This window comes from Crocodylus porosus, unplaced genomic scaffold (assembly GCF_001723895.1).
Source record: "Crocodylus porosus isolate Cpor-Errol unplaced genomic scaffold, CroPor_comp1, whole genome shotgun sequence".
NCBI classification, from domain to species: Eukaryota; Metazoa; Chordata; order Crocodylia; family Crocodylidae; genus Crocodylus; species Crocodylus porosus.
The window spans coordinates 78713364-78740660 of NW_017728948.1; the positions used below are offsets into that span (position 1 = coordinate 78713364).

General features: G+C 42.3%; 2 protein-coding genes across 7 annotated transcripts in view; one reads left to right on the forward strand and one right to left on the reverse strand.

Annotated features, from left to right (window-relative positions):
• Positions 1-25204, forward strand: part of TMEM150C (transmembrane protein 150C) — a 66848-nt gene extending 41644 nt beyond the window's left edge. For 2 of the 4 annotated variants that reach the window (XM_019552611.1, XM_019552612.1), the window contains exon 9: positions 2867-5464. In XM_019552611.1, coding sequence (XP_019408156.1) covers positions 2867-3075 — 209 coding nt within the window. In that variant the 3' untranslated portion in view covers positions 3076-5464. Of the gene's footprint in view, positions 1-2866; positions 5465-8131; positions 8143-12563; positions 13567-16803; positions 16951-24979 lie in introns of those variants that run through there. The other 2 variants (XR_002104179.1, XR_002104178.1) reach the window with 2 other exon arrangements.
• ENOPH1 (enolase-phosphatase 1) lies at positions 1513-27250 on the reverse strand. 3 transcript variants are annotated; one of them, XM_019552610.1, is made up of 6 exons: positions 26553-27250; positions 16792-16893; positions 15125-15327; positions 12208-12340; positions 11376-11499; positions 1513-1746 (listed from the first exon to the last, which is right to left on the reverse strand). In XM_019552610.1, exons 1-6 carry the CDS (start codon positions 26634-26636, stop codon positions 1742-1744), a joined length of 651 nt encoding a protein of 216 aa, XP_019408155.1. In that variant the 5' UTR covers positions 26637-27250; the 3' UTR covers positions 1513-1741. The 3 variants fall into 3 exon arrangements, with proteins under 3 accessions (XP_019408155.1, XP_019408154.1, XP_019408153.1); XM_019552609.1 differs by lacking the exon at positions 1513-1746 and adding an exon at positions 8324-9261; XM_019552608.1 differs by lacking the exon at positions 1513-1746 and adding an exon at positions 8324-9502.
• Between the last annotated feature and the right edge of the window lie 47 nt (positions 27251-27297).

The window sequence follows — 27297 nt, forward strand, 5'->3', positions numbered from 1 at the left end:
CAACATCTTGGGGAAAAATGGGAAAAGAAGAAAAGATTAGAACAGAAATAAGCAATGTTCTATAAGTTTATTTCAGTAAAATTATCAGTAATTCATATTCAATTATTTCGGTCATTTTCAAAGAGAACCACTGACTTCTACTCGGAATGAGATTTGGGTTTCTTGCTCATTTTTTGACATTGGATGTATACTTCAAGTCATGTCGCTTCTGAAAATATTCACCCACAGTTTAGAAGTATACCAGTTTGATGCCAAAATGGATAGCCTACCCCACTTCCAGCTACTGAAGTTTGTTTTCAGGAAGGGTTTGGCTCATGGTTTTGCTTATGTCTTGCTGATAATTTGCCAATCTAGATGCTTGCATATTTTTCTTCCAGTGGTTTCCGTTCTAAAAGAGGATGCCTATGGTTGGTATAAGATTCTGCCCAAAGGCCTGCAGCAAGTTGGGTCTGGCAAAAGAACATTTTAATTAACTACATTAATCCATCGTTTGGAGAGTCTTTTGAAAATTGTTGCCATAGATGTAGTGAGTCAGTGTTGAAGTACTCTCCAAATCTGTAGAAACTCGTGTCCTAACATGCTGAATGTTATTGGAATTTGATTACTTCACACCAGGTGATTCTCCTGTGCAGAGGGCTCATAGCACAAGATTTGCATAGCACTGAAGTGCCACTTATAAAAGTCCCGTTTGGAGAATTTGAGGTACTGGCTTTGAGCTACTCCTTTGCAGGGAGCAAATGTTATCTTTGAGCACAGTTCTCAAACAATCCTATGAACAGTGGAGGAGAAAGCTGGAAACATTTTAAAACTTGATTTTGGCCACAGTGGGTGCATCTACATGAGATGCTACTTCACAGTGGTTACTGTGCATTTATTTAGTATTTAGTAAAGTACTAAATAAATGCACAGTAACTGGAGTTATTGCACAGTAGTGCTTTATGTATGTCTGGTGAATGTCTCTGAAGTAGTCTACTGCGCAATAGCCTAATAATAACATGCAGTTAATGTATTAGCAGTATTACTTGGCTGCTGTGCAGTCAGCATCTCATGTGTTCAGTGCTATTTACTCAGATGTGAGCTGTGACTGCTTCTCAACAGCATAAAGTTGGGGGAAAATTTTTCAAGGTAATTTTGATTGTGATAAAAGCTTGACAGAATTTAGTGATTTCAGTTATTTGTTATGTAGCTTTGATGTATTGGACAAATGTTAATTTTGTGGGGGAGGACCATTTTCTATGCACTGGAAAATAAAGTTCTCAATGGGTGAATATAAGCTAGAGAAATAGGTTCTAACTTACTTTTGTGATGGATCTAAGCATGAAGCTGTGTGGAAGACTATTCATTACCAGCTGGGAACTTGCAAAGTTTTTACTAAGGAGAAGATTACACAGCAGTATTCTAGAAGAGGCAGTGGGACAAGAGGTTGTCTGAAAGCAAAGCAGGAGATCCCCCTTCTCCCCCCCCCCCAGTGTTTGAAGGACCTTGTTATACTAGAGAAGTCCCCTGATGTGGCTAGAACCTCTGCTTCTTAGGGGTCCCACATATTTTAAACACATGTAATTGAACCCCCAACCTGGTAGTTTTCATACTGGAGATGGGACTGGAGTGTAATAGAGGAGAGTTAAATTTAATGTTCAATGTCATCAGCATTCAACACAGCAAGGAAAACTGGCAGGGGTGCAGTAGGTATGTCCACATCATTTTCATGATGGTCCTGTAGAGGGCTGGTTTCAAATACTCTTCAACCTGTAAATACAGTGGTGAAGTCATAAAATATAGATACTGGTCCTTCCCTTTTTTTTCCTGGAGTTCCTTGGGTTAGGGACAGACATTACGCACACACTGGTTTAAGTGCTCAGAAACTGGTTTAAACCTGTAACAGAACAGTTATTCAGTGCACATAAACCAGTTTCAAAATGGCTGAAACTGGTTTGAGCTAAACGTGGTTGAATGTAGTATCAAACTTAAATCGGTTTGACCCAAATCAGTTATGCAGTGTCTGCCCAGACCCCTTGCTTGTTTAACTTAAACCAGACACCCTCAGCATCTTGGCATGCTCTCTGGGCTGAGCAGGGCTCTCTGCTCCACAGTAGAGCTGGCTCCTCCCCTCTGCTTCCTGGCTGCAGCTCCCGCACAGACTGAAGCCTGCTTCCCCCCTCCCCTCACCACTTCCTGCTAAGCAGAAATTCCCCCCCTCCCCTCTGCCTTGCAGAGAGGTGTATGTGTATTAGCTAGCAGACCACATGCTGGCTATGGTCTGTGCTGAATCAAAAGGCAGAATCAACAGGTAGCTGGTAATGTCCCTTTGTTTTCTTAATGGGGTGATAAACACTGTTATCAATTACCTGCTGGGCTAATCAGAGTGTTGTGTCAGGGTCTGGCCATCCTCCCCCTCAGCTCAGTTCTGCAGAAGGGAAGGGAGGGCTGCTCTAGTGCCTCCCCAGCTTCTAGCTTGAGCCACTGCAGCCATGTGCCTGCATGTCTGGGATGCCTGCCCAGTTACAAACCAGTTCAGCCTAGCCAGGTTGGACTAACCTGCAAAGATTGAATCAGTTTAGGCTCAGGGTTTTTGAATGTCTGTCCCTAGCCCTGAGGTGTAGGTGGGATTTGAAGCATCCTTGTTATCCTCATCAGAAATGCTGCTACATCTGACAGGTTTGCAGATGTGATAGGCCTGTCTAATTTTCTGCCTGTTGAACCCTTTTCCTGGTTCTTCACTAAAAGCCTTTTTCCAATTGCAAGCTGGTTGCCATTGCCCAATAGTTTATCTATAAAATTGGATGCAAGAGGCTATCAACCCAGTATACTTCATCCTGTTTGGTGCTAGTGCTACTTGAGAGTATTTGCCTTGACAGGCTATTTCCAGATTTCATCCTGATGGCCCAAGAGATCCATATGCACGCTGCCAGGATCCAGTGGGGTTTGGTGATGTGCTTCCTCTGCTACTTCGGCACCTTTGCAGTGGAGTTCAGACACTACAGATTTGAGATTGTCTGCTCCGAGTATCAGGAAAACTTCCTGAGCTTTTCTGAAAGCCTTTCGGAGGCGTCCGAGTATCAAACGGATCAGGTGTAGAGCCTACCTTTGTCAGGGTAGCAGGCTAGCGTGGTCGCATGATTTAACTCATGACCTCATTACACTTTTTTGATGAGTTCATTTTTCATGTATAATCACAGTCATATTGCCAAAGGGCTTTGAGGGTGGTTGCTAAGGGCAAAACAAAACACAAGTATCTATCTGATCAAAAATGGAAAAATGAGAGAAATTGCTATGTTTGTGTGCTACAGACACCTCTTTCTCTGCAACCTGTGTCCTAGTCATAATACAAATGCTGAACAGTCACTCATCATAATACTACAGTATCAACCCCACTGTACAGATGGGGAAACTGAGGGAAAGGACTTCTCCAGCACCACAAATAGAGTTAGGATTTAGTACTCAGGATCTGCTGACTCCCTGCCCTGCTCTCAGACCTCTGGACTGTATCTAACATTTCAACTGCATTTTTTTCCTTTACCTTGTTGGACAGGGGTAATTGGATTGCACAGTGAGAGAGAACTGCTGGCTCCTTAACTGGTTTTATGCCGTGTGAACTTGGAACCAGTCAGCAGAAGAAAATATAAACATACTGATCCTTACTACAGGCACTTCTGGTTTGGAAGATAGTTAAAGGTGAGACCTTGTTTGAGGAAAACTAGACTACTGAGAATGTAGCAGAACACTAGTCAGTTATAGTCATCAGCTGATGTCCTTGTTGGTATGGGACAAGAATGGCCCACAGGCACTAAAAAGAAAACACAAAAAGCAGCTGTGGGGCTTAATCTCTGCTACTTCAAGTTTATGCATTGGTTTGAACAGCTGGGGCTCGAGTAAGCAAGCAGTGCTAAGTGAAAATGTGAACATTCATTCTGCCTAGAGGGGACCTGGAGAGGATTTTTAAAATTTATTTTTAGTGCTTCCATAAGATACTGTGTATAGTAGTCAAAAAGCTGCTTTTGTTGCCATGCCTAAGTGGCAAGAGAAACCTTGAATAGCAACCCTGGCTCATGGATGGTCAGTGTTTAATGTAGAATATGTAGGATGTAGGCTTATTTTGCTGCTTTATGCACTTACAAGGGAAATTCCCTCCTTGGCAGAGTCTGGCACAAAGGACAAAGCTGAGCCCTACATTACATCTTATTTAAGGCCTAGGCATCCAGGTATGCAATGGATTCCATGCTACAAAACCTCACTGAAGTCTCTGTGAGGACTCCTGCAAGATTAGGGCCTTTAGGATTTAGGCAGTGCACAGACCTTAGATTACAGTATTCATAGGAGCTTTCTCCTGTTCCTTAAAAGAGGGAAACCACCTGCCCATTGTCTCAGTTCTGGAGCAGATTTTTTGTAGCCTAGTTTTAAATTATAAGGCTGGTTGGAGAAAATGGAGAATTTTTTTCACCTGAAAAAGTTTGATTATATATATTTTTTTCAGTGACACAGAAATCTTAGGTCTGAAAACCAGATATTTAAGAGGAAACACTGACGTGGTGGGTTTGAGTTGTTGTTCAGGTGACTAAGCCCTGTTTTGCTCTGTGGGCCAGATTCAAGCTGGAACTTTTATCTCCCTGCTGAGCCCTCATGGTGCCTCATGTAGCCCACTCAGAAAATAATGAGCGAGTGAAAATAGGGGTGTAAGACGCATGAATTACAATTTGCATGAGGCATGCAGTGTTCCTCAGTCACAAGATTATCAGTTGTGTGAGTTAGGCCTTTTGATTAAAAGTCAACATTCCTTGCTGAAACAGATTTTGATGGAAAATTTCCCACTGGCCCTCTTACGCTGTTTTATTTGGGCCAGTTTTGTCTTCCATTGGTATAAATCTAGAGTAACTCCACTGAATGGAGTATTTACACCTGATTACAGAATCTGGCTATTGGGTATTATCTTAAAATAACAGTACTAAAAAGAAAAAAAGGCAGGAAACTTTCTGAGAAGGGAATGTCCTTGGGGACAGCATGAAAAAAGTTTATTTGTAATGGTTTTACCAAGCTATGGTGGAAAACTTGCAGCTGGTTTAAAGCCAATACAGGTAACTTTCCTTTTGTCAGTTAGGGGAAGGTGAGATAGTAAGAACCAGACATACATGGGGAATCACACACACACGTGCATATTGAACAGAGAAGCATAAATGTTTTTGTTAAAAGGTGTTTTACTGTAAATAGTCCACTGTGACATGTTTTTTTAAAATCAAATGCTTTTGTTTTATCATTTTGTATTTTGAAACTTTCTCAAAGGAAAAAAAATGAAGTTTGTGATTTTTTTTTTCCTTTTACTATATGCAATCCAAGCTGCATTTCAGCTGCTTGGTGATATACTGTACATTTCTTAACGTATTTCTAATGGCACATTTCAGTACAGCTGAATGATGACTGATACACACTGAAACATGACCACAAAATAAATTTCTTTTATGGAGAAAATGAAGTTGTTTTCCCCCCTTTCTTTTTCTACATAGTTTCCTTACGAAAAAAGGAATAAGGTATGGTCAGGTATTTGCTGGTGCAAATAGATGCTAATTAGGTTCAAGGACTATTCAATCATTTAGATACAGATCCAGTATTAATGGGTGCTAATCTGGTTGAGTTCCAGCCTTCAAGAGCTGTTTGCAAACAGGGTGGGGAAACCCCCAGCCCTGCCCAGAGTGGGTGGGGAAGAGCAGGGCCTGAGGCACTCAGTTGGCCACAGCTCCTCTCAGCTCAGCTTCCTGGAGCCCGAGGTAAGTGGGGCTTGCAGGGGGTTGGGGGACCCTCTGGCAGGGCTGGGGAGTTGTGGATCACAGCTAGGAGGCATGCCCCCACCCAAGCAGGCAGAGTAGTGGGAGAGCCAGCTCCATGCTGCTTTTGCTGCAGCTGCCTGCTGTTGGGGGCAGGGAGCTACGGACTTGGGGCCTTAGCCCCATAGCCCTGGCAGCTGGGGGCCCCCTCCAGCAGGGCTGGGGGACAGGGGCAAGAGGCACAAGTAGGTTGGGGTGGGGGCTGTTGTGGGGGCAGTGAGGGGCACCAGCAGGGCTGGGGTGGAGGCTGCAGAAGGCTTTTAATAACGGATTTTGGGTGGTTTTATCAGAGAATTTGCGATTTATTTATGTATTTATTTTTATCAGAGAAAACCAGCATCCCTGCTCATAAGTATGATGCAGTCATGAAAAAATGTTAGGGTGCATTGAGTGGAATATTTTTAGTAGAGACATGGAAGCATTAGTATCAGTGTATGAAGCCCTGGTAGGATTCCATTTAGAATATTGTGTGCAGTTCTTGTCACATGTTCAAAAATATTAATTTAAAAAAGGAACAGGTAAAGAGAAAGGGTACTAGGATGGTTAGGGGAATGGAGACCCTGTCTTCTGGGTGGAAATTAAAAAAGCTTGGTTTGTTTAATTTAGGAAAATGAAAATTGAGATTTACTTTTTAAAAATGTATTCATGGAGCACAATAATCAGGGCGGGAGAAGAGCTATTTAAATTAGAGAACAATGAATGAACGATGGAATTTAGAAGGCTTCTAACCAGTCAAGGAATTAAATTTTGGAATGGCTTCTTAGAAAAAGTTGTGGTAAGGACTCTGAATTGCTTCAAGATGGAGCTCTAACTTTGTGAAAGGGGTAGTATAACAGGATAGTGGTCTTTTTTGAAGCAGTCATCAGAGCATGCTATATGTGCAATCTCAAGTCCTTAGTACTTTCATGGAACTGTTTAAAGGAAACACAGTCTCTTTGAGAAGTGTCTGATAATCCTATACCTCATGGCTTTTGTTAGTCACCTGAAGAGCCAGGAAGAATATATATATATATTTTTTTACCATAAATACATTATTTGGTGTGTGGATATATATCCTGAGCTGCCTTCTGAAGCATTGGAAGTTGGCAATGGATAGAGGTGGCAGATCGGCTAGAGTGCACTCCTGGTCCCTAGAAACGTTTTAGGTGTCTAGCTGGGGGGTCTTGCACATGCACTCGTTGAAATCAGTCCTCATATTTAGGGTCGCGTTTTTTTTTCTTACAATCAGATTAACAAGGATCATTAGACACAAGAATTTGCTTTCCTCTCTAGAATGGGATTCTCCAAGCATGTTTACTTGTGGCATGTTGCTGAAGGGCTTTTTCATAGATGATTTGTGGCAGTGGTGTGTAACAGGATTGTAGCAACACATGGTTGCCTGTGACTGTGGGGACTGGACTGTGTGGCTCAGCGGGCCCCTCCCAGTTGTATGTTTCTTATTTTACCATCAGCTGCAATATTGAATCCTCTTCAGTTCACACCTAATCTACAGACCATAAGCGGTACATCTGTCTGACGTGTGTGATAGTGAGGTGTAGTTGCCTTTCCAGAGCTAATGCTGTAGTCTGCCTTTTCTCTTATTCCTAATTTTTCTAGAAAAGTGTGTTGCTCTCCTCCCTAATCATTTTGTTCTTTCTAGTCAGATTTCTTAGGAAGACAATATTGACTGAGATCTTGGCAAATAAAGTAGAAATTATAGTTAAACAATTCTGGGTTTTTTTCTTTTTCTCTTGGTGAGGAGAGGGAGTTCCCTCACTGTAGTTTAATGTATTTCATTTCCAACTTCTTCATAAAGGGCTTGCTGCAGGCTTGTGCTTTTTTCCTGCTTTTGAGATATGGGTCAGTATGTCCCAGAAGGTCTTCAGCACTAAATTAGAAACCTTCAAATATTCTGTTGAGTAAGGACACATCTCTGATGTAGGGTAGGTGCCTCTTGGAGACCGTACATCTGAGAGAGCAAAGGCTTCTCCTGCCTGCATGCAGCTTTGCCAGTAGGAGGGAGATTTCTCTTTTAATTTTTTTAAAAAGAAAAAAAAAAGTAGGAGACATCAAATCTTATCCCTCCGACACTGATCTCGCCTTTAAATCAGCTAAATGTCCCTTCCTTTGCATTTTGTACATCCATTTGTACAGCCACTCTTCACATGTGGAGGTAGTACCACTTAGTGGCTAGCAATCTACAAAAAAAAATGCATAGCAGTGGTAAATCAGTTCATTAAGTTCTGGGCTGTACCTGTTGTTGACTGCTATTAATAGGTAGCCTATTTCCTGCTCACATCCTTGAAACACCTGGAGAACTCCCACCAAAACAAAAAAAGAAGTATGAGTTCAACACACAAATACCTCTGCAGCAGAAGACTTAGCTGGGCTGCAGAAAAGAAAGAAATAGCATGTTATAGGTAAGACAACCCTTCCACAAATGTAGGGGCAGCATAAAAAGATGCTGAGAGTTGTACTTTGGCCCCAATAAGACAGTGAAATGACAGATACTAGATGGTGTTAGGCATTAATAAGTCAAAACTATGTTTTATTCACCACAGTAGGAAATGCTACATGAGCACCTTGTACAAGTCAGCACAGTTTAAGCAGTGCTGTTCCATAGTTGTGTTTTTTGAAACAAATTTGTGGTCAGTAAACATAGTAGAAAGTGACCATTGTGAAGTATTCCTGTTAAATATCTGTTCCCAGATGATCTGGGTTATAGGGTAGGGAACCAATTTGTAGCCTCTTGAGAGTCTTCAGGCATTATTGCTAAAAATACTACAAAGATAAAATCTGCTCTAGCATGCAGCAGGGTCTGGAGCTCAATGTTGCACTGTATTAGTACATGTGGGTTTATCTTTATATTTCTTTAAAAAAAACCCTATAAATAGCCTAATTTCCTTGCTAGGCTTGCAGTCTGCCTCTGTACCTTATGGGTGGTGCTGTAGGGTTTAGATAATGTTGTTCACTCACTTCAGGCTAAAGAACATCTTTGTTGCCAGACTGTGACAAATCAAAACCACAGTATCGTGGTTTATATGTTGTATTTAACTTTGGTTATTCTGAACATACATGGTCTAACTTATTAGGGAAGTAAATTGACTTAATTTAACGTTTTCTCCTTACCCAGAAAATGATTTATTACCCGTTAGCAGAGAGAGAGGCATTTCCTTGTAAGAGCCAAAAGTCAGCTGGAGTGAGAAATGCTTTATTCACAGAATGTTTTATTTGTAAAGATGGCACACCCTGTTTATACGTTTTCAAAACTAGGTAGCTGGTAGAGTTTTCCTCTGGTAGCAATTCCCCTGTTAGGGGAGCTAAGCAACAGAAACTTTTTTACATGCTGCTTCCTCAAACTGCTCACAACTCCAGCTGACTTCACTTTGTAGGCCTCAGTCTTACTGCTCTAGGAATCCCACCTAAAATACACTGATCTCAACATCTGAACAAGTCATGTATGTCATACCTATTTAAAAAAGCAAAACACTCTTATTACCAACATAACTAACCAGGGCGAAACGGTCAATTTCATCAGCCACAGTTTAGTCTTCTAGTCACGTAAAAGTTCTAAGGAGAGGAGGGCAGGCACAGTTCACTGAAAGATGCAACAAGACTGTAATATGATTTCTCATCATCTGTTAATCCTGCATTGCCTGGTCTGATGACCACAGCCACATGCATATCTGCTTCTTCTGCAGCATTTGCCTCTAGAAAGAAGAGAGAGAATTTAGGGAACATGAAATGTGGCTCTCCAGTGCACAGACCTCCTATGCTTCTCAGCTTTAGAAGGCATCCCAAAAATTTTAACAAGATTAAAGTGAAACCAGGTCTCTCCCCATAGCAATGCAAGTACTGCAGAGAGCAACAGACTGAAAACTGCACTCTAACAGGAGTGAGTGGAAGGCAAGGGTGGTGGCATACCTACTAGTCTTCTCTGTTAAATGCCCCTTCAGAGAGGACAGGCTTGTTTGCTGTCATAGCACCAACTATCTGGTAGAGCAAGTACTAGTACATCTTACAAGGGATGTGGCCAAACTGTAGAGTCTTCAGTGACCCTAACATGACCTCAGAAGTCACTGTCCCAAAGAGCAGAACAGTTTCTCCTTGCTGAGGATTGCTACAGGCTCCTCCCCTTCCCTTAGAGCCCCATGCTCTGCCCTATTCCCCTCTCCCTCAAAACTTATTTTTGGTTAATAGCATTCAGAGCCCAGAACTCTGCCCAAGCACTTTCCACATTCTTGTCAAGCTAAAATTCCATGCTTCATTCAGGTGAGTCTGAAGTGGTGCTTAGGCCTTTTGCATGATCCTGGCACCAGCCCAAGCCTGCTCGGGAGGCAGGAAAGAATTATTTCACACTGCCTCTTTTCCTTGCCTCCAGAGTGGGGATCATCTAGGACTGGATGGGTTTTGTTTTTTTTTTTCCTGTGAGGTGGGCAGATGCTGACTGGCTGAGGTGAGCTGCTGCTTACAAAAGCTTATGCATCTCTGATTCAGCCTATAAGGTACAAATCTACCCTGCCTACTGCCTGGTACAGGTTTAGCCAGTGTAGTGTGGAGAGGCTGCCTGCTGCCAGGACTAAGCTTATGCAAAATTACTTCCCTCTTCTGAATCCCCAATTCTTGCAGGGTTCCCAAAGGTAATGGTGTATTTTGAAGAAAAGCTATTTGTTAAGACTCACCTGGCTGATGACTCGTACACATACTGAGGAAACAGCATGCTAATTATACAGGGACTTGTTAATGGTAGTGCTAAGCATCCCTTCAGGATTTTTGTTTTGTCCTCTACTTCCCATTTTCTCTAAAGGTCTGTGGTACTGACAAATAGACCTCTGTTGCCTAATTTTAAGGCACCTTAAAACACATGAAAAGACTTGTTCTAATCCAGTGGTTCTCAGCCTTTTTAGGCTCAAAGCACCCATTGAAAAATGCCAGCTCTCAGCTTCCATAGTCAACTCCTGACTATGGAAAAATAACAGAGCAATTCTGTTGTAAAGAACTCAGACCACAGCATATCAGAATGGGTTCCTATCTGAAATCTCTAGGTTTATCTTAGGTATGCAAACACTTACACAATTCCCAATATTCTGTGGCACCCTTAATTTCATGGCACCTTAAGGTACCGTGGCACCCTGGTTGAGAATCAACATTCTAATCAGTTACTTGGGCATTATGCTGGCTTAAACCCAGATCTATATTTCTAAAAGGAAGAAACGTATGGTGAAGGGTAGGGAACTGTTCTATGTTTTTTGCAACTGACAAGTTCACTTTCACCAACCATCCACTTTGCACATGTCAGAGCAACGCACAAAGTGCAGAGATCAGGCCTACCACTCTTTTAGTTTGAGGAAATCAATGTTTCCAGTAACAGAAAACACTTGCTTCTCTTGCCTGGATTGAGATGTGTATCAAATGATGAGATGAAACTTAAAGGGGCATCCCAGTGGATGTAAGGGCTGAGCAAGGATTCTTGTAGGCCTCTCCAAGTGGCTCTTGAGGGGCTCATTACCTAATATAGCAAGTAAAGATCACATTTTATCCTGGCTGTAATGTGGGAAATGGCAGGAAAGCTCAACCTCTTACCCTGAGTGACATCAGTCAGGAAGAGAATGTTATCAGTTGAACATCCAATACTTGCTGCAATCCTCTTGTAACTCTCACTTTCTACCTTGTGACCTATCTTGGTATCGAAATGGCCGTCAAAGAGCTGAAAAGTTAAAAGAGAAGCAGCTTTGTAGGAAGATGTTATTCTAGAAACCAGAGAGAAACTGTGGCCTTAATAGGTTTCCCCCTTGTTCCCACCATGCAACTAGAAGAATTCAACATGTAGGGCTAAGCTGCATGGTTGAACAGGGGATATGATGCTGTCTGTGCTGAAATGGTAAGTATCTAGAGCTCTCCAGGTATGGAAGCCTAACCAGCAGCTTTATTTTTTAATTGCCTTTCGTTGAATATGATTAAGGCAGTACCTTTATGAGCCTTGTGAAAGTGGAGTTAGGTTTGCTGCACACCAATCCTTAGATTTCTTATGAGGTTTATTTACAGGGGTGGCTTAAGAAGGGAGGAGTCTGTCCCCAAAAAACTCTTTCAGTTGTGCTGCCTGACACTGTTTCAAATTGGTAGTGCCCTTGCTGATGGGAAGAGTGCAAAACAGGAACTGAAAAGGACAACTTAAGGACAGTCTCCCAAACTATGTATGGCCTTTGATTGACTAAGTTCAACAACTGCAGCTCAAGCTGGTTTCTCATTGTTCCACCATCTTACACTTTTCTGTAATTTGGTACAGCAGAAGAGACTAGGAATGCCTTGTACTTCAAACAGAACTGAAGGAGATCACTGCCCCACCTCTGGGAAGGGGTCATTATCCCTGTGTTGCAGATGGAGCAGCTTTAAATGAGGCTATAATCTTATCTACCTCTAGAATATCACCTTCTGTAGAGTATCCAAACAGAAGCTTCTGTGCCTCCACGCTCCCTGAAGAATAGATATACACTTTCATCCCTGCTTCCCTCCACTTTCTGATGGCAGGAACCACATCCTCAAAGACTCTGCAGAAAAAGATATTGTCATTATCTTAGTAACAACCTGCAGGGGACTGAACAAGACAAATACAGCACAGACTATGTGAAAAAGTTTCTTTCTATGACTGTTGATGTAGAAACATAATATTTGGTTGTTTTAAAGTTGCCCACTGCTTCTCCATTGAGGAAATTACTTCAGTAGCAAACAATATACTTTACTTCAACCTTAACAAATGATCCATTTTGACAGCTGCAAAGAAAGTAGCAACAAACATGTGTTTCAGATGCCTGGCAGAGGCTCCTCTGGTCCATTACACTTAAAAGGCAGAGGGAAAAACATTCTGAACTCAACAGCCTGGTGACTTGTTTTTAGGGAAGGAGAGAGAGGGAAGAGGGTTAAGAAAAAAATGCTCAACCTTCAGGTTTTGAAGACTGTTTGTCCAGCAGAATTAATACCCTTTGCTTTACTTTCAAGCAGTTGTAGCAAGCTGTTCAGAGATGGATTCTGCTGGAGAGAATGAACCCTTCCCATTTAAGGATCTGAACAGCTGAAGTAGGTTATGAGCAGGGAAATGAGATGATGCAGCCACAGGATCTATCAGAGCAGTGTTACAAACTATTGGGGTGAAGAAAAAGAGCCAAGGGAAAAGGACTCCTGAAGGAAGGGAAGACGTTACAGTAATTGTTCTGAGCCAGATTAATCCCCATCTTAACTCTGCAGTAGCTGAACCAGAGATGAAGCTATGCCAAATTCTATCAAGAACTGAGCATCTCAAAACAGGGTCCAGTAGAATGCTGAAGGTTGGCAATGGTGTTTTCATCTTAAGCCACCCCTGCCCCCTTGCGTGAGCCTTTCCTTGACCATCCAGCAGATGGCAGTGCAGCATCTCTGCATCAGCAAACATTCCTCCTACACAAGAGGCTCCAAGTTTCATCCTTCAGCTGGTTTCATAGTTGGATCAAGGTGCTTCATGTTGTTTCTCTTACCAAATTCACAGTTAAGAAATCAGTTAGAAGCTAACTCAACTAGCTGTTTTTTTAGCCCTGCAGAATTAGATTTGGAAGCTGTGTAAAGGGAAAAAGAAGGGGGAAGAAATAAGTAGCAATGTGTCATGCTGATAGAAGCCTCATTCTCTGCTGCATGTTTCACTGGACTGGAGCACCTATGCACTCATGGATTAGAGCCCCAGCAGGCTAGATGCTACAGAAACCCAGAAGGAGATGACACTCCCTGCCCTAAACAGCTTTATAAAGTAAGTATAAAATGAGGCAGACAAGGAACACAAGGTAACAGACTGTCCTGTTCAACACGTAAGCAGTGGCCTCAGCCCAGTGGCTGTAGCATGCTGTGTAGGTATCGCATCAGAGGAGAGTTTTAAGGAGAGATCTGGGGGATGTCTTTTCAGGAAGTGGGGGACAGAACATGAAGGCGCTTGCTTAAAATGGAAGCAGCTGCCATCAGTGATGATGGCTGCCATCATGGGCAGTGAAGCCAACAGCTGGTACTCTAGAAAATCTGAGAGAGCTAGTAGGAGGCACCAAGGCCAGGAAAGATTTTAAAAAGCAAAAGCAAGTACAGAAACATATGTCTGATGCAAAGGAGAAGCAGGAAAGGGACACAGCAACAAGCCAGGAAAATGATCTTTGCAACAGCAACTTGGGTGTTTTCACACCTGTGCCACTTAATCAGATTGCCAGGTTTTTTTACACCCACTATGCCTTGGGGTTAATAAACTACACAAGATGCAAGACAGTTTGCATCTTGGGTAGTTGCGACTGGATCTGTAGTTTGCCACTGGCTCTGGCAAAGGATCAGGGCAATCGTAAGCCCACAAGAAATAGGACCTGTGAACAGATGGAAAAGAACACTCTATTTCTGAATATCTCTGTCCACTACTCTGATAGTAACTGCATTCCCTCCTTAAATCTCCCCCAACTAGTTTTACTGCTACCATATGCTCAAAACTACTAATGTGACCCAGGAGGGTCTCCACAGGTTTTTTTTTCTTTAGAAGAATAGTCTAATATCTTGAAAGGTTTGGTTCCAGATAGCCACAAATGGTTCAAAAACATCACACTCTTTAAAGTTAAACTGGGAGAATCACATACTTGATTTTCAACCTCCCTCTTTAAACAAAAGAATCAAGGCTTCTACCATTTACATAAGAGATTGTCATCTGTGGATTCACCAAATGTTACAAGATGGCCATGCCTAATTGTGGGAGCAGAACTGTCTTGCTCTTTAGCTCCCTACCATGCGTTTTCCTCCCAACTATTCCATTCCCATTGTGTCTTTCCCACTGATCCTGCAACAGTTTCTACGATCTTACCTTGTTCTGCTTATTAGCAAAAAGAAGCAGAAAGCACAATATGTGAGTAGATAGATACAGCAGAACCTGGTGTACTGAGAATGAAGAAATGTTCCTTGCCCTCTTCAAAAGTTTTTCTTTCATGCTAACTGGGACAACTGCTGGAAATTCAAGGTAATTTTAAAGCATCAGTGCCAAGTTAAAAATCTCTATTGCACACAATTGATTTTAGATTTTGCATTCAGGTTGGAAGGTAGCAATGGCTGTACTTGGTTCCTTGACAAAAATATTTGATTTTGACCCCAGTACTGGGAGTTTTCCAGGCTTGTTTTTCAGATTCAGCAGTAATTTATATATATTTTTTTAGACCACAACACATGGCTAAGACCTCAACATCCCTTATAGCTGCTCAGCCTCAATACATACACACAGGAGACTTTGTTTAGCAAAATATAGCCAGGGTCTCCTCCAAGGAAAAACTTCATACACAGAAGTTACTCACTCTCCCTTCACTCGTCCAGTTGTATAAGCTGCCCTCCACATGTGACCCTGCAGCTGTTTCAATGCTGTGGTTTTTCTGTCTAGAGACATCTGCCAGTGCACATTGTCTACTACAGCCTTGATAACCCGCTCTGAATCCTCTTCTCCAGTCTCAGTTTCTGGAGGAATAGGCACTACTCCAGCCAAGTTAGAATCCTCTTCAGCCTTGAAAATGCAAACCAAAAAGAAAAAGAGAGACGTGACTCCTCTCACAGCAACTGGCAATTGGAGACCTGATTTGGGATGCATTCTGAACCTCTGCATAAGTCCAGCCCTATTCAAGACTCCACTTAGACAAGCAATTAACTTCAAGCACACAGTCAATGGGGTTTATGGGGGTACCTGGTGAAGTGCTTGTGGGAATATTTACCTAGACTAGGCCTATTAATATTAACATATACTTCAACTGCAGTTTTAATGGCTCAGTTCTAATGCAATTAAGGATGCTGAGTAAGGTTGGAAAATCAGTAGTTTAATGAGGAGCATAGTCTCAATCTACATTTAACTGCTACAAACTTAAAAAACAAACAAACCTAAATGTATGTTAAGCGTTTTATAACATTCAGAAAGCCACAAGAGGCGGCAGCATCATCTATGTTTTTGTCCTGGCTGTACTGCTAATTCTTTCTTGGATGAAGATTGAGGCTTTTCTGACTTGAGGTTCATCATTGACTACAAAGGGAACTTTAATTCTGACCCACTGAAGCACTTAAGTATATCCTTAACTTAGAGCACATGATCATCCCAATGGGTAGTTCCATTGCCTTCAAAACCAGGATATGCTTAACTGCTTCCCTGGCTCAGGACCGGAGTACTCAGACCTATTTGCTTAGAACTATTTCCTAAAAACATGTCTGGAACCTCCAAGAAGAGCTTTCAGAAAGAATGTTCTCAGCAAGACTAGAAGGGGCTGGGGTGGTGCGGGTGCTAAGATGCATGGTTGACAGCCTGCAGATTGCAAGTTTGAGGCCACAGCAGAAGTGCTCATAGTGAGGCCCTGTCAGAGTCCAATGAATCTGCAAAATCTACTAAATACCTTGTCACAAGGACACAAAAAAGGAAGGAAGATATAGAGTGACTATATCCAGCTATAGAAGAGAAAGAGACAGTTTCCAATGCTGCTTGAGTGCTTTTGCTAACATTTTGGAACTCCAGCCAGGTGGTTATACCCATCTAGATTTTTATCCAGTTTCTCCACAGCACCTCTATTGCATGTTCCACCAGTTATCAAAGGATGATGCTCCTCTGGAATCTGCTCTCTAGTTGAGAACAAAAATTGAGGCAATCTGTGACCTTTAAAGAAAGGTGTTAAGTTTTACTGACTTTCGGCAATGATGGGAAGATGTGTACTAAATTCTCCTTAGATTAACCTGCAGGTGGGGATCAGCATCTATTTCAGTATGATGTTGGTCAGTGTTTGTGAATTGTAGGTACACGTGCATTAAGAATATTTGGTGACTGCATTCTATAGATCCAAAAATAAGATCACAAGGAAGGTAAGTGCTCTTCAGGGGCAATCTAAATCTTCCCATGACTTCACCCAGTATATGATGCAATTAGAGAAGTAATCATTATAACTCTGAATTCATGTAAAGGCAACAGTAAAGAATGTGGTTTCAATTACTCAACCTGTTTCCTCAGAAGGCTGATGTCCTGTTGGCACTCCTCCTCTTCCCAGTGTGCACGCAAATACTCCTGGACATGATCTCTGATGTAAGGAAACAAAGTGTCCTAGTAACGCACAACACAAAACACACACGACTCGTTTAAACTTGGTCATACACAAAGGTAAGTTTCCCTTAAAGGGACAGTGCATTTGTGATTATTTTCTTAACGCTACTCAGCTTGTATAATCTGAGTTTTGGTGAACAGTCGTACAAAGTGAATAAAATGCTCAGTTGTTAACGGGAGCCAAACAGTAATCCTGGTAGAAGGAGAGATCCCAGTGGGAGTACAGCTCACCTTGTTCGGGGCAAGTGCCACCATTCCTCAGACAATATGAAAACATCATAGAGATGGATATTCTTTTAAAATGTACAGTGAAGAGACAAAGAAATTAAGGGGGGGAGGGGGCTAAACTACGATTTCCTACAATAAATCTTTTAAAAAAAATATATATTTTGCACTCTCACTGATGTGTAAAAAGCCAACAAGAAACTGAGTGATAAAACAATGAAATAGTGAAATGATCAAGTGAACTGGAAACCATGCATAATTTGCCCCCTTCCTCCCCGCTAGCCATTTTCAGTGGCAGTTATTTTAGGTGTTGTTTGTACCACTTGTGCAAGTAGGTACAAAGCTTCCTGAAAGAAATGTAATATTCAAATTGATGGTATTCCCTTGGCCCTGCTAGTGAATGCATGTGGTTTCATAATTACTTGTCATTTCTTTAATATTAACAGAGATGTCAGCTTAGAAACAGCAATACCAATGCTAGCAAAGAACGAAAAGAAATGTCACATCTGACAGCTTAATGTATGTCTGGGGAAAATTATCTTTCCAATGGCACATGACATGACCTCTGGCTCCTGAAAGCACGAGTTCAAGGCTGACTGCTTTCATACTCAGAATTGACAAGTTACGCTATTTTTTTCAAAAGACCCCTTGTCCTTACAAACGTTATTCTAGAAATTAAATTCAACTTGTCATTTCACCTGGAGAATTAGGTATCACACAGCCTTTTACGAAAATTTCTCAGTCACCACCTTTCAGTTTTACTTTGCAGGACTTTTTTAAAAATAAAATAAAAACAGGGTTAGAGGAAAATGTTAAAGAACTGCAGCCATCTGAGCTATTAAAGCTGAATGAAGTCAGTCTTCAAATTTATGTGTTTGTTAAGAGTACCTCCAAGAAGCCCTGGTCAGGAGCTGTGGACAGAACGGCCTTTGGAAGGGAGTGACACCCAGGGAGATTTAAGACTAAGCCAGTCTTTAAAGAAAAGGCCTCATGGATTGCATCTGTTTCCTTGAATCATTTCATTCCTTTTCCAGGCCCAGCCTCCTGTCCTAGATAACATATCCCCACTTAACCCTTCCCTGTTCTTTTCTCCTATTTCAACTTTTGTAGTTCTAATCTAATGTTTTTAGCCAGGGTGCTGCTGCATCTTGGGGTGTCTTATGATCCTTCCATGGGTGTTGTGAGGTGCCACACAACATAGTTAGCTGCTCAAACATGATTCACAAGATAAATCCAGAGATTTAAAATAGGAATCCATGGTGTTATAACATTCTGACCTGTTGTGGTCTGAATTCTTTGCAATGGAGGAATTGCTGTATTTTTCTGCAGTTAAAAAGCATGTGAAAAGTAGGCACTGGTATTTTCTGAGGGGTTACTTGAGTCTATCAAGGGGAGCTCTGAGTTTACTGAGGGTGCCTCAAATCTAAAGAGGTTGAGAACCACTGTTCTAATTCCTCAGTCCCAGCCCAAGCTACCTGCAACCTTCCTCTATCACAGTGCCTTTTACTGGTCTTGGAAGATTAGTTGGGACTCCATTTGTTTCCTAACTTAACTACAGAACTGCTTCACAAGTTACTTTTCTCAAGTCAGGCTCTTAGGTGAGACCTGACTTGCTCTTGTGCAGGAAAGGAACGTGAACTGGGCTTAGTCAGTAGAGAAGGCTAATTGCAACCAAGGGACAAACAGCAAGTAAACTATCAATGCCTTATGATATCTCTAGAGAAGCAGCACTGTCCTAGTAAACCAAGATATTGAGTCAATAAGCACACAGGTGGGGAGCGGGGACTGTGCAGGACACAGCATTGAATAATTAGAACTTGCAGGTTTATTCACCAAGTGAACAAAATGGCCCAGCCTGCTAGAAAAGCACGTTAATTGACTGAATAACTGGTGATCAAGATCTGAAAGTAGTTAAGTGACACACATGAGATTTTTTTTTTAAAAGGGCTGTTGCCTCTTCTTTGTAAGCAGAAGCAGTTAGCAACTGTCAAAGTTTGGTGAGTGGAGTCTGGTCTAATTTTACTGCTGAACATCTTGTATGGTGGCGAGTGGACAGCTGAATGTATCAGAGTTGTTTTGTGACTAACCAGGCATGGCTTCTTTTGAAGACATCCTTTTCCTAAAGTGCTGTACGGTTACTGGAAGTTTTAAAAAAGGCATTAAAAGATGCACTAAAAAGAACCTTCCCTCTTAAACTGTTCAGCTCTTTAGTATCTGGAGATACTTTAGTATTCTCCAATCACTACAGTCTCTCATGATTGTCAAGAAAGGAATTTGTAATAGTAAATATTGGAGCTATTTAAAAAAAAAAAAAACCAAACCAACTAAACTGTTCAGTCTTTTATTATAAAAGGGGAAAAATAAACATAAAGCCTATGATTATATTTTTATGTCACCCTTAGGGTTGTCATTTAGACAACTGCTGCTGATTTCATTTTGTAGTTCTCCTGTTTCAGCTAAGAAGAGTTCAGCTGTAGATACTGATCAGAAAATTCTCTTTGGAGGTAAGAGGGAGAAATTTTCTGAGCTCTAACTAAAAAAGGGGAGAAACTTGAAAAAACACATTTCGCTCAACTAAAAAGATTAGAGAAAACAAGTTCTTGTTTGGATAATTTTTGCTCTTGAAAGCCCTCTGTAAATGACAGAATTGTTGAATAGTCAGTTGTTTCATTCTAATCAATTTCCCTTGTTCCTACAAAATAAGAGGGAGAGTGAGGAAGATAAAAGAATATATTCAAAAGCTCAAAAAAACTGTAAACTACGTTCCCTTGGACACTGGTGAAATGTGATAATTTGAGCTTTTTACTAATTACAATAACTCATCTAAAAAAAAAAAAAGGCTAAATTTCAAGCTGATGCTTTTTTGAAACAGTGTGGGGAAATTTAGGATAAGCACTATCTAAGATGCGTATATCCAAAATAGCTGATTTGTTGTTTATGTAGCCCCACAGCAAGTGAGGCTCAACTTTTCTTTTTGACATTTTTTCGCTCTTATGGTATAAAGAATAAATGGAGAAAAACCAACGCAGTATTTGTCTTCCCAAGTCTGCAAACAGCCTGAAACTGCACTAGAGAGAGGTGAAGTTTCTTCATCCCATTTATCCTGTTGGGCCAGAACCTGTGTGCTATTGATGACGACACAGGAAGGTTGATACTGACTATATCAGCTGGTCAACCTGTGGCACGGGAAACCTTCTGTGTATGACACATGGCAGATCAGGGAGAGCAGTGAAAGATAGAGCAGGGAACAGAAAGCAAAGCAGCAGGTCAGGCAGGAGAAGGGGACTGAAGTGGCACTGGGGGAGGATGTGGGGCTTAGTTTGTGGCATGCCTGCCAAAAAAGTTGGGTCTCCCTGGATTATATCATTGCCTATTGCTTTTGCAAGTGAAATGGGTTGGAATTTGCTCATGGATTGGGAAGGAGGGGTGAGTTGCTGTGGGGAAGAAGACAAGAGAAAAGATGCCCCTTATATTATTCATGAGAACAGGGGAACAAAAGACCAAGAATTGCAGCACTCATAGAAAATTAGGAGGTCATCTAGCCTAACCCCCTGCTCAAAGCAGGACTATCCCAAACTAGGTAATTCCATCCAGTCCAATCTTGAATGTAAAAATGGTTTTCCCACTGAATGAGTGGTAATGAATAGGGCAATCTTTTAGAAATAAAATAAGTACAAGTCTAAAGTTTTTTCATAAAAAAACAATTTTCCCTTGATCTTTAGGCAAACCTCCCACGAACATCAAAGAGAGGTCTGCTGTAAATGGAGGGTAGATATGAATCCATATCTTGCCCCCATAAACATCAATTTAAAATGGAGTTCTGTCTTTTCCACACAACGCAGCTGACATTTTAAAAATAGGGTGTGCAAAAACCGTAAATCCTTGGAATGAGCTGAATTTCTATGTGTATGGATTTCAAGGCTCCTTCCTCATGAGACAGATGACAGGAGATTAGAATACCCTGTACATGAAAAGAGTTTGATGTATAAAATAAATGAGGTAGAACAGATTAATTATATCAGCAGCTGAGAATGTGGAAGGAAAATTAAGGAGACTACAAGCAAACTGTTGTGAAGTCTGTAATGGCTTGTGATGAGATGTACTTCAATAAAATGCCATTAACAATTCAAACTGCTTAATAAAATTCTCTTTGAAGAGTTCAGCTGAAGCCACAGAAAAGTTCTCTGACAAATCGTTATAGCAACCAGCTACAGATTAGAGAGAAATGTGGAACCCAGCAAGTTGAACTGAACAACAAGTTGATGTGTGACTACCATTCTGAAGAGAGGCATCTTAGACCTGTTAAAGAAAACGAATATTAACGGTTATAAAAGAAGGTTGTACTGAAGACCACTGTAGGTACTGTGCAGGGTGTATTTATTGGGTTTTAGAAGTACAAACATTAGCCCAGGAAGTAAGCCATTTAAAAGAAGTATTGGTAATCTGTTAGTTCAAGGTCATAAATATGTTGCATCCATTTGGAAAAGGGCACAACTGGAAGAAAGAATGGCTGGAAGAAGACATAATTAACAGTTCTTGAAAGCTATGCTGATATGTCCTCTGTTACTCTGAACAGCAGCAAGTTTGTTAGGGTAATTCTTGCTTTCTTGAAGGGAAAATTATGTTTCAGAAAGTGATCTCTTTCTGAAAAATGGCATAATAGATGTTTAATTAATGTGAACAGCTGTCTGTGGTGCCTTCACAATCTAACCACAGTTTGTAACCAGTTAACTGTACTTCCAGGTTGTGCTGGTGTGGTTAACACTTTTTAACAGTAACTATCATGTTTCACCCTTCCTAGCGGCCTGACCTAGAACAAGCTATCTTCTGGTGACTATTTCATAAGTTATTTTGCTTTGTTGTTGTGGATCCCTAACAGGCTTATCCCAGGTCTTCCTGCATTCTAACTCTGTGCGCTACAGGGCACCACTAATGTACCCAGTACAATGGTAGTGCTGCTCTTCCTGTGCAGTTTGGGTGTACCCTCCATTTAGGGGCATTATGGAAGAGTGTGGTAGGGCATAGGCCTTTTAAGACTTTGGAAGGTGCAGCTAGCCCTGCTTACTGCTGTAGGTATAGGTGGAGGGGGATCAGGCTGCTGGGCAGATCCTCAGCTGGGAGCATTAAAGAAGGGCTAGCTGAAAGAGGGAAGGGGGTGTTTGTTAAAGATGGACAACCTGAAAAGAGAAAGGTCATAACTTCCTTTGCTGAGGAGAACTTTGAATAGGAGTCAGGAACTGCTGTAGGACAGCAGGATTTGGAAGCAGCAAGGTCCAGGGTTTTTTTTTGTCCAGTTGAAAATGTAATAAATTAGAATTGAGCAAGTGGGGAAAAATACCTGGCTACTATTTGGGACCTCTGCGGAAACAGTAAAATAGCAAACTGGGTGAATGAATAAGATAAACTTCTGAATGTATTTATAATTTTCATTATACTAAGTTTTTGTGGAAATTGGGACTTGCTTTAAAGATTCTAGTTATGATGAGTCAGTTAATGAGATAAGAAGATGTAAGAATGTTTGGCCCCTGGCAGACATTACACTTAAGACATGATTAACCAGTTAATCATGTCTTCAGTAGTAATCTAGCCATGTATCATGCAATGAATGAATGGCAAGATACAAAGGGGGAAAAAAGCCACAAAATTATTTTACAGAATGTGTGAGATGATATTATGGCTGGTTTCCATCCTACTTTATACTGAACATGTGATAGGGTCCCCGCCATGCAGCCTGATGTCAGCTGTGTGGTGGGGTTGTGGGACCAGCTCCAAGGCTGGGATTGCCAATCGGCTGATTGTCAGTCTCAGCCCCAGGATCGTATCAGATCCAGTTCAAGATCAGGGAATTTGTGTGTGTGTGTGTGTGGGGGGGGGGGGACCACTGTATTAACGGCCACTGCTCCCCTGGTGCTATATTTCCTGACTTGTGGAGATCCCTGCGGGCCTCATGCAATGGCTCTGTAGGCCATAGGTTGAATACCCCTGTTCTAGAAGGTTAAGTGACCCACTGGCATGCTAAACTACACATTTTTGACTGAAAAGCTACTAGGTAAAGCAAGTTAACCAGAGCAGTAGTATCCCAAACTATTCAATCTGTCATTGCCCACAGGTCCTCTTCTTATGCAGTCTTAAAATAATGTTGTCTGTACAAAAGGAGAACCACACTTGCCAGCTGTGAAGTGGACAGGAGTCTGACAGACTAGGGAATGAGACAATTAACTCATTTGAAATAAGTCACCCAACTGTTGTTGGAAGATTAAATTTTTAGGGCTGTTCTGTTCCGGGTGGGATGTAACCTGACAAATCAGAGATGGGACACTTTAATATCCAATGAGAGACATAAATAAAAACAGTCAGAACGGACGATCTAATGGCCTATTTTGACTTAATATTCCATGACTCAGTCCACCATGACCCACGATTTTAATCTAGCATTTCCAAAATTTAAAAGCTGAACCTCATTTCGGGAAAGAAGTCAATTTGTGCCCTCCACATTACTAATAAGCCCACATCTTAATTTTTAAATTGCTTGCCCAATATGCCACTTCTTTTCCAGTTACTCTTCAGAGACAACTCTCCATCTTTTATGTAAAATACAGTATAAATCTTCATACTACTCTTCTCCATTTTACATTATTGGCATCTATGCTAGCACCAGTTAAAAAATGAAGTCAGTTCACAATGAAGAAAGAAGCTCTCAGAAGACTCAAATGAATATTGCAGCTTCAGATACACTTGCATAATGTTTGGAAGGTTATCTCTGCATCCACAGCCTCTTAAAAGACTTAAGTTAAAAATTAGTAACTGAAAACAGAAAACAATCTTTTGCATGTCACAATGTAGGAAATACTAACTCAAGTAATTCAGGTATACCTCTCACAAGTCACACCCAGTTATAAAAATCCATGCAAGTTATTCTTGAAACATTTTTGCCCTAGCATATACAATAAGTAGTTTGTTTAAAGTGACATTTTAAAACTATCTGCTTTTAAAAGGTTTATGCAGTTTCCTATGTTAGTATAAATCCTTTTAGCACAAATGCAGTTATACCAATAAAAAAAAGATTTTTTGTTAGTAAAACATGCAACACCAAGTGGGTTTTGCCATCCAAGACAGCTATACCATTTTAAAGAAAGTGCATTCCTATCAGTGACCAACATAGCTATGTTAGCAGAACTTAAATATAGGCCACACCTAATAAAGATTAGTAGCTGCCTGCAGTAATAGCTACCTTAAAAAGTCAACATCTTGAGTCTTTTGATGTTGATCATCTATATAAAAAAATCACAATTACAGAAGGAAAACATCTAGTTGATCGTAAAATCCCAAAATTCAATATATGAAATGGGTTTATTTTGTCTTAAATAGTGGCCTGCGAGATAAGCAGCAAAGGACTGCTGAAATTTGTTTTTCCATTCTAAAATAATTTAGCATTGTAGTTTACGGTGGTTAAACTGTCTTTTCATTACCGAAACAGCAAACACAAGCTCCTACAGCAAAAAGGAACGTTCACCATCTTGCCTGGTTGAAAATTAGTATTCAGGTATATTAAGAAAAAATTCTCATAAGCAAACTCTTGCCCTTTTTGCCAAATAGAGGTGGGTTTTTACTTGTTATAAGAACTGTTATACAATTAAAGTGATGTATGTTCCATTAAGCTGCTTTGAGCAATAATCATGAATGTAATGGCACTGTTTTGCATTCATATCATTCATAACAACTTTATTTATTTTTTTTGGCTAAGTAACACTTGCAAATTATAATGTTGCTTCATGTGCTTTCATGCCTGTCAGCAACGATCAAAATAAAATCCTCACCTTGCACATGAAGGATTATTTCATGTTTAACTCATTTTTTACAGATATCAATATTTTGAGAACTGGCTGGACATAATGGGAGAGTACAATGTGTGTAGGAGTTCCTTACGTAGGTCCAAAGTGATCTATAGTTCTTGTTAGCACTGTGTTCAGAAACGTATTTAAAAGGCCACGCGGTAAACTAGCATGAATGTCCATTCTTTTTTATAGTCTGTAGTCATGTATATATTTTTCTGGCTCTCAGATTAAAAGAATTATGCAAGTCACACATTTTAAAAGACTGTTTCTGTTGTGTAGGATTTTTATAATATTCACCCCTAATCACTTAACTTTTTTATTTGCAACCCCCACCCTGCTTTTCTCTGTGTTGGGCCGTGACAGCGCTTACTAGCCAATCAGGCTATGCCTCGGGCACCCCTCTCTAAGTGACCTGGTTTCTCCAATAATTGATGCGAGTAGATCACATCCAAGCATACATGCCTGCCACGTGTGCCAGACTGCATTTATATGAGTGTGTGCCAGAGCCAATGAGGCTTAAAAGGTCGGAGATGGTTACAGGCTTTTGCAGGCTGGTACTGAAAACTGCGGGTGTTTTAGGCTGGGAAGAAGAGAGACGAGAACGGCAGATGCAGAGGCCTCTTCAGTGGCTGTTTCTCTCTGCATTTCAATCTACAGCATGGGGTAGGGTGGCAGCATGTCAGTAACACCAGCAAGGAGTCACATAACAAGGGGAGGCAAGAGACAGACCCACACATGCACACTGTGCAAAGTAGGCAGTCCCACACACAGATGCCCTCCCTACACGCACATAGTGTGCAAGCTAGACAGCCCTGCACACACGCACCGTATAACCTAGAGACAGACACACGGACCCCCCTCTACACACATTGTGTAAACTAGAAACAACCCCCCCACCCATGCTGAGCAAGCTAGACACGTGTGTGCGTGCATACACACACACTGTGCAAGCCAGACAGATCCACATGCAGGTCCTTCCCCCACCCCCCCCACACACACACTGTGCAAACTAGACACATGCAGGCTGTGGAAGGGTAAGCTAGAGGCAGGCCCATACACACATGGTGCAAGCATGAGACACTTTCTCCCACACCCACACCATGTGCAAATCAGATACAGACCCACACATCCAGCCACATATAGTGTGCAAGCTAGACAAACCAACACACACACACTGGACACATTCCCCCCGGCAAGCTAGAGATGCCCCACAGCCCCACACACTGTACAACAGACAGCTGCACAGTCCCACACAGCCAGGGTGTGAGCTAGACAGACCACTGCTGTAAGTTACACACACACACACACTTCACATACCTCTGTCACACTCACACACGCGTTGTGCTAGCTAGGGACACACACCCCCCAGCCCCGTATCACTCACACAAACGCATGTGTGTAAAGCTGGCAAAGATTTTTTCCACCTATGTAGTTGCTCTAATAAAACACATCGCATTTACCCAAAGAACACGGCGTAGCGCTTCCGCGTGAGCTCCAGACAAGACCCCTCCCCCCGCTGCACTCGCTATCCAAGCGGACGTGCCCGCAGCCCGGCCCCACGCAGCAACCCGAGTGCTCCCGGCCCCGGCCCCGGCCCACCTTGACAAAGGCGATAGGCGTGGTGGTGCCTTCGATGTCCAGCAGGACGGCGCGGACCGCGGCCGGCACGGACAGTACCCCCATGGCCCCGCCCGCTCTGCGCTAAGCTGCGAGGCGCCCACTGCTGCGGCAATTGCGCGCGAGGCAGACGCGGAACGAGCGGAGCCGGCAAGCGGAGAAGCAGCGGGCCGGGCCACTGCTACGGCGATTGGCTGGATGGGAGGAGCGGGCGGGGCTTTTCTGGCACCCTGCCGCGCGAGGCCTGGAGCTGGGGCTAGAAGTTGGTGCGAGGCTTAGCACGAAGATGGGGAGGAGCGGGCGCGAGCCGCTGCAGGACAGGCGAGCCAGCAGGCAGCTGGCCACGTGAGTGGGGTGGGCGATGCCGATTGGCTACACGGGACGAGAAGGTGGGGTTTCTCTGACATCTGCGCCCGCGGGGCGGGGCAGTGCGGCTGCAGCGGGCGGGGCTGCTGAGTGCACCAAGCGCAGGGGGGCGGGAGCGCGATTACATAACCAGAGGCCCCTCCAGCCCTGAGGTAGGCGCAGCCGCTGTCGCTCTCCTCTCACGTAGGGCGACAGAAGGCTTCGCGTGGGCCGGCCCCGTGCCCGGGGGCTCCAGTCGGAGCGGCCCGCAGGTCTTTCACTTGCTCCGCGCTGCTTCCCCCTCCCGGCCCATAACTGACTGGCCGTGCCGCCACAGTTCTGCGCTTCCCCCCGGCTGCCCACAGGGGGCGCTGCGGCTCGC